Genomic DNA, 7,851 nt, shown 5'->3' with positions numbered 1-7,851 from the left:
GGTAGAGCGCATACCTCCACCAGACTCAACAGTTTACGTTTTGTATCCCACTGATGTGTCGTCTTTGCTCAGATAATTCTTGATGGGGTTCACCACCATTTGCTTGAGCACCAATGCCCAGAGCAGTCAGGCTTCACAACAGCGGTCAACGATTCACCATATCCTTGCCCTTCGGATCCTCACCGAACGCAGGCGAGTTTTGGCAGGCGCTACTTGCAGCCTATGTTGATCTTGCCAAGCGCTTGATTCGGTGAATCGAGATGCCCTCTGGAGGATCCTTGGTATTCGTGTGGTGCCACCAAAACTGATTAATCTGATCTCTAAACTATACTCTGGTACTGAGTGCTGTGAGATGTGGTGATACCATCTCTAACTTATTTCTGGTTGTTACTGGAGTTTGTCAAGGGTGTGTACTGGCCCCCTCACTTTTCAGCACTTTTATGGACTGGATTCTCGGGAGGATATTGGAGAGATCAAGCTGTGTTGCATTGTTTGGGAATGTCAAGATCTTTGACCTTGATTTCGCAGATGATGCAGTCATCTTTGCGGAGACTCTGGATATCCTTTTGGGGGCCCTCGAGGTGCCGCATGAGTAGTCGGAGCCACTGGGATTATCGGTTTCTTGGGTCAAAACTAAGATCCAGGCTTTCAATGACATCTTGGATGCTGCTATCCTATCTGTACCTGTTTGTGGCGAGGATGTTGAGGTCATTGAGAGATTCACTTTCCTGGACAATGAAATTCATATCTCTGCTGGCTGTGAGCCAGAGGTCAATAGATGCCTGGGAAGTCATGGATTCACTGGATCATAGGGCGTGGCACTGTCGGTACCTGTGCAGGAAGATGAAAGTCTGAGTCTTCAGGTCCTTGGGACTTCCAGTCTTGCTCTACGGATGTGAGACTTGGACTCTGAGCAGGGATGTAAGACGAAGGTTAAAACAACAGGTTTTATTTCAGCACCATTCCAGCAATGTAAGTGATAAACATGTCCATTACCTCCACCACAAAAGGTAGACAGGTTGTTTTCACCCCTGTGTGTTTGGATGTGAGCAGGATATGTCAAACTTGTTGACGGATTTGGATGAATGTTGGGTGTGACGAGGACGAATTGATTTGATTTTGGTGAATATCTGGTTCCGATAATTTTTTTTCCAAGCGATTCTTCACCACTGAGATGGGGCCAAAAGAGATAGACAGCACTGTATAGCACAATAAATATTTCAAAACGTTGTGGACTGTGGGTTTTGACAAAATTTGGTGGATGAGTTGAATGGGTGACGATAAGAAGCCGATTCGATTTTGGTTAAAGTAAAGATGCAGATCCAGCCTATCAGTGGGATACAAAACGTACACTGTTCAGCCTATTGGAGGTATGTGCACCACTGAGTGCCATTTCAGTTTAACTTGAATCTATCCCGATGTCTATCTCTCATTTTTTCCTTTATTGCAGAGTCTTCACCAATCTCATCTGGAAGGGTTGTGCTTACTTTCTGGAAATAAAATAAACCACACGGAGTATATACATTTGAAGATTTAGGCAAAGAGTAGATGGAGTCAGTTGGGGTGGGGAGAGAGGGTGAAGGGGTGTTGTGAAATTATTCAGCATTTCTCGAATCTGCTTGCTTTTGTGGGAGCATCTTGAAGGCACAAATTGGGACAGTTGTCCAATCGATGAACTGAAATAGCTTGGAGCTCTTGTCATCTTGAGTTTGTTTTTTTTCGGTGTTACAAGGGCAAATTGGTTCGATTTTTGGTGAAGATCCTGATCCGGATCTGACTGCTCGAATTTTAAAAGATTCTTCACCATTGAGAGATAGGGCGAAACTAATATAGAGCACTAGACGACCCATGAATCCGTTGAGTTCCTGTTGTGGCAGCGGTTGATGAAACAAAATCACCGCAAGAAAAAAAAAAGACAGCTCCAGTGAACAATACCGCTGAGGTTGTTTGCATTGACCAAATACTCCCGACGAGAACTTGACTGAATCGGGAATTGATTTTTTAAATAATTTTTTCGTTGCCCGATTTGAATGAAAACAATGCTGCACACCGCATGAGAATGGTGAGTAAGGTGGCACTAAACTTTTTGCGCTATCGTGTACAATTTTGGCTGCATTTCGGGAACATGCATATATATATATATATATATATATATATATATATATATATATATATACATATACATACATGATATCTCAAAAATGTATTGGGTCCGATATGTTCTCGCGGATCACATTACGTGGTGGAGGTACGCGCTCTACCGAGTACCCTCTGAATTATTATATGGGTTACCAAGGGAATCCGGTTGAGTGTTGATTGACAATCAGTATCAGTGCAGCACAAAACTACAATTGCAGCTGAATCGTATGGCAGCTTCATGCAAAGATTATAGTCGACAACTAGGGCGTTCGGTAGAGCACACATCTCCAGCAGGCTGGTCAGTTTACGTTTTGTATCCCACTGATCGGCCGAATCTGAATCGGGACCTGAACTAAAATGCACTCGTCTTGTTTTTGTCACCAAACCCACTCATCCACCAAGTTTCATCATATTGTTACGAATCTGGAAACCATTCGCATTCATACATACAGTTGCCCCAAAGTTTAGTTATTTCGTTAAGTATATGTGGATAGTTAGAATCCCTCACTTATGTCCAATGGGAATTTCATGTGTGCACTGCGAGTTTCTTTCTAGTTAGTTTTCTACATCAATCCCCTCCACTCCTTCAGCTCCATTACGCACGTGTTCAAGGCCACGAACATAGACGGAGTTTCCATCGCTTCAGAGCCGACTCCGCCACAGCAAGATGGAATTTCCTCTCGCCCAATCAGGGGTGAGATCGCTTCAGCTCTGACTCCGCCACATCAAAGAAGAATGTCTCCCCTGTTGACACTGGGGAAGGCAAAAGAGCCTCTCTCTGGAGAAGAGCAACGAGACGCCGCCACGCCCCTCCTCCAATCACGGCTGGCCACCACAACACCCGAAACCCCTCGTCCAATCCGGAGGTGAGTTACCCGAGAGCGGATCCCTCCACCCTGCACGGGGGAGGGATAAGAAGGATCGCGAGCTGTATCTGAGGGGGGTTCCTTTGTTCCTTGGAGGTCGTTCCTTGCTTCTGGTCTGCTGGACTCTCCTGGTCGTCGGTCATCATTAGTGGCTGGCCGGGTCGTTCGTAGGATCCTGGCTGTGCTCGGATTCTGGTTCGTGGGTTCGAGTCCCACCGTGGTGGGTTGTGTTGGAGCGCTCGAGCTGGGGATCCCTATTCCCTTCCACGGACTCCGAGCTCCACAAGTGCGGGTCGGTAAAACCGCACGAGGCGGCCAGGTACCCGACCAAACTCTAACCCCCAGCTCGCGTATCCTCCGCAGCTGGAGGGTCCGAATAAAGGCCAGTTGGCACCATTTCTTTTTGAGTGTGTGTGTCTGTCTGTGGCCAGTCATAAGTAGAACTGCATCAGTGCCTTGCTGATTGTGCATTGCATTTTAGTCAGTTTAACCCTGCTCTGTATCTCCCTCCCTGATTATTATTTGTAAAATAAACCCTCTTGTTAAATGTACCAGCTCATTTTCAGTGCTTTCTCTCATTGGCCTAGCATGGTTCGGGTTTGAGTTATAGTGAGGCCGATTGTGCTGTAAATTGTAATTTGGGCCGGTGCGACTTTGGTAATTCCCGCTCGGTTACGCCGCATTCGAGTCGGTAACAGCGCCTCGGTTCGGACAAAGCCGGCCGAGGGTGTGGCTTCCCTGGTAGTTTAAATCGCGTAGTGACTGAGTTATGTTGTCTCGAGACGAATAACCCTACCCTACGCTATGCAGTTGAAATATTGGCGTCCACGGTCCATTAAACGACCCGTCGACTTCAGAGTTATCCGGGGTGACGACCTTCAATTCCGGGTGTTCGGTGGGAGACGGCCCAACTGCTCCATCTTGAGGTGGTTCCTCGCCCCCGAACCCGGCACTACAACAATATAAATCCGTCCGCAACGTTTTGACATATCTTGCTCATAGACAGAGAAAGGGGTGAAAACATAACCTCCATTCATCCTTTGTTGGGAGCTAATAAACAGCAAATACCGAGCGAGCTGCGAGGTACAATATGTTCAATAATGGTCTGGGTCTGTTCCTTCACGACCACGGGTCATTAAACAAGACCCAGGTCGTGCAGATCTCCATTGGTGAATGGCTTCAGGTGTCTAGATCACCCTCCCTCCCACGCCCCACCATCATACAACCCAAACTTGATCCCCAGTACCTTTAGATCATCTCTGTATCGACATTTGAAGTCACGGGTGCTCGGCTGATGCATTGCGAGTCATTGGAATGAAGGGAGACAAGTTGCAAAATAAGCATCTCTTTAAGTTATTGCATCTCGTTCCGAAAAGTTTGACGCCTTTTGTGACAACCGGATCGCATGGACAGTTATGAATTGGTGTCATGGGCCGGGAAAGATGGCGACTAGTGGCTGCAGGGTTGATGGTGTGGTAAGATGGCGACTCGTGGCTGTCGGGTTGATGGTGTGGTAAGATGGCGACTCGTGGCTGCAGAGTTGATGGTGTGGTAAGATGGCGACTAGTGGCTGCAGGGTTGATGGTGTGGTAAGATGGCGACTCGTGGCTGTCGGGTTGATGGTGTGGTAAGATGGCGACTCGTGGCTGCAGAGTTGATGGTGTGGTAAGATGGCGACTCGTGACTGCAGGGTTGATGGTGTGGTAAGATGGAGACTCGTGTTTGCAGGGTTGATGGTGTGGTAAGATGGCGACTGGGTGGCTTCAGCGTCATTTATTGGACAAGCCACTTTGACCCTGGCTGTTGCTTACGATTCACGTTTATTTGGTTGTAAAAAATAACTTTGCACCGATTCGGCTGAAAAAAAAACAGTCATCAGTTATCAAATGTCTGTGAATTTAAATGACAAGAACAATTTAATTGGTGCACGATCTTGTCCACTCGTCATTTAAATACATATTAATTTTTTTTTTAAACGTTGTTTGACTAGTAATTCCATACTTCACATACTCCGATTATTAAAATACGAAAACGCCGTTCGACCGGGGATCTCAGTGGGGGAGAGGTTGTTCAGGGTCAGGTTCGTTGCACAGTGAAGGAGGCGCAAGAAAAGGCCCAATCGGAGCCATTAAAAAGGGCAGGATCCGACAACAAGGAACGGATCAGGACGATGGCCAGCGAGGCGCTACTCGTGACCGTGCGACAAATGATGCGCTCATTTATCGATGGGCCGAGGTTTGACAGAGTTCTCGGCAAGGTACGAGTACGGTTGCTTTTGGCTAAATCCCTCGTCAGCGTGAGGATTAACGTATCCTTGGGTTACTTGCCCCCATTAGTGGGGACAGATAACAGCAATTTTTGAGAGGAATCGTGCAAATGATGATACAAGCATCAAATTTGGCACATTTGTTCTCCAGGGGATTCTAATCAAATCTGCCTGATTGGCCATTTGAAAATCCAAATTTTGAAAAATTTGAAAAAAAAAAACTTCAAAAAAGCCAAGATCACGAATCAATGTTGGATGCTGGCTGAGATTGGTGAATGTTTCTGAAACATCATCGAAGACGTTCCAAGTCTGCCATGCAGTTTTCTTCCCTTTACCGCGGAAGGCAGACACGACGTCACATCCAGTGAACACATGGACGTATGGGATCACTCTGGCTTTCTCAGGCCCTATTGCAGAAACTACCTCATGGACTGGAATCCATCGTGCCTTGGCTCCTTGGCCAGAGGCAATCCACATGTTCTCAAGACCAAGTTCCTGTAAGGATGGCAGTACAGATATTGCTATGACTAGTACGTCCGTGTCATTAGCCTTAATGATAATGGACTTGCTACCATCCGTTGTTGCATCCCTGGCGTGTACAAATATTCGAGTGTCAGCTTCTTCATGACAACATGGAGGCACAGCATCCAGTGACTTCCTTGTGTTGCTAATGGCATCTTCTCCTTTTGTGACGATGACTGTGCTTGTCGTCTGTGCTTCACACATCTTTTCCGCAAGGAAATGAAACGGCTCAGTCTTGTTGCTGTCATCTCGAAGAAAGCTTCTCCAGTTACTTGGGGTCTTTACTGGTTCCTGTCACTCTTCTTCTGATTCCTTCTCCCCTTTTCGACCTTGCCTCAGACTTCAGACTTGACTTCTTGTACACATCAAACACTACGTCCACCCTCTCGTACCTGGCACCATAGGATTCCACCTTTGGGATGATGTCTTCTTTAGCATAGTCATCAAATATCTTTGAAGTGCGTGGAGGTAGGGCATTGATAAGTGCTGAGCCATCAATGATGACTGCATCTCCCCTTGGTTCTCTGTCTGGAAAATTCACTTGCGCTTCAAGAATGTCAGCCAGCTGTGACTTCAATTTTTTTTTGAAGTTTTTTTTTTTCTGAATTTTTCAAAATTTGGATTTTCAAATGGACAATCGGGCAGATTTGATCAGAAAGCCCTGCAGAACAGAAATGCCAAATTTGATGCTTGTATCATAATTTGCACGATTTTTCTACTATCTACTACACTACATACATGACTGTCCTCCTTGGTAGACTGCTCGAAGCACGTGCTGTTGAAGAGCTGCTTGTGTCGGTGGAATATTCTCCAAAGCTCTGGATTTTCTTGCAAAGAGATGCAGCCTGGCCTCATTTACCTTGGACAATCCACGTGTCCTGTCGTACATAAGAGCAACATGTTTCTCCAGCAAATCAAATATGTTGTCAGGGATACTTGAAGGGGGCATCTGCCAGTTGCAGGAATGCATCAGTGACATCTGGAAATACAGTCCATGCGTTCCATGCTCTGCGTTTGCCTATCTCTGCAAAGAAGGAGGTGGTGTCAACTCTCAGTAAATGAATGAAACATTGCGACTACTAAACCTCTTGATGGACCCAATCCAGCAGCAATTTCATGTGATGCAATGTATCTGTGATGCTTCCCTGTACCAAATGATATCCATATTTCATTTGCTGGAATATTATGCAGGTTTGACACAATGGGTACCACCACATCTGTATCTGATGTTCTGACCATGATATTTTTAGATCCTCGTGGAGGATTTCTAAGTCTTACTCACGTTGTTGTTCTTCTGCTTCTTCTTGTGGACTTTTTTGTTTCACAGCCTACAGTTTTCATCGAAACTTCCTGAAACTTGGCATATATATGTAAAAATACCCTGCACAGACAGTAACCATCTCCGATTTTGAAAATTCCTCCTAGAAAAAAAGTTATGACATCTAAATATCTCCGCTAACGGAAATCGCCTAAAAAATTATCTCCGAAATGAGGCAAGCTTTTTGAATTCTGTTTGCGGGAATCGAGCAGGGCATTAGCAGAGATGAATTACCACACATATGATGCATCACTATGATGTCACATCAATTTTTTATGACGTCATTCCTATTTTTTGACATTTTTTGTTTCACAACCCAGAGTTTTCATCGGACCTTCGTGAAACTTGCCATGTATATGCAGAAAGCCCACGCGCAGGCAGTAACCATCTCCGATTTTGGAAATTCTTCCTATAAAAAAGTTGACGTCATAATATCGCTGCTAATGGAAATCGCCGATACCATTATCTCCGAAACTAGGCAAGCTGTTTGAATTTTGTTTGCGGGAATCAAGCCGGGCATTAGCACAGATAATTTATCGCAAACCTGATGCATCAAAATGACGTCATAATCGTTTTTTGACGTCATCATTAAGAGGACGAGGATCTTGGCTCATTTGAGCTTGTTCTGTCCTTCATGTGCAACATCCAAAAGATGCAGTACTATCCTCGTGTCTGCTTCCTAATGTGAGCAAGGTTCAATGAGATTTTTGTCATCTCTCACTGGTGATGAAAGTACTTGA

At 45.4% G+C, this 7,851-nt stretch overlaps 1 protein-coding gene across 3 annotated transcripts in view; it reads left to right on the top strand.

Moving 5' to 3' along the window:
- Positions 1–4,698: 4,698 nt before the first annotated feature.
- ACOT13 (acyl-CoA thioesterase 13) overlaps positions 4,699–7,851 on the top strand; it is a 28,018-nt gene continuing 24,865 nt past the window's right edge. Inside the window, exon 1 of one of the 3 annotated variants that reach the window (XM_085846923.1) lies at positions 4,699–4,746. In XM_085846923.1, coding sequence (XP_085703049.1) covers positions 4,714–4,746 — 33 coding nt within the window. In that variant the 5' untranslated portion in view covers positions 4,699–4,713. Of the gene's footprint in view, positions 4,747–4,975; positions 5,263–5,636; positions 5,769–7,851 lie in introns of those variants that run through there. The other 2 variants (XM_085846922.1, XM_085846920.1) reach the window with 2 other exon arrangements.

This window comes from Eptatretus burgeri, chromosome 11, assembly GCF_056783735.1.
Source record: "Eptatretus burgeri isolate ZD-2024b chromosome 11, Ebu_testis_v1, whole genome shotgun sequence".
In the NCBI taxonomy this organism is placed as follows: Eukaryota; Metazoa; Chordata; class Myxini; order Myxiniformes; family Myxinidae; genus Eptatretus; species Eptatretus burgeri.
This window is presented reverse-complemented; position numbering and strand designations above follow the sequence as displayed.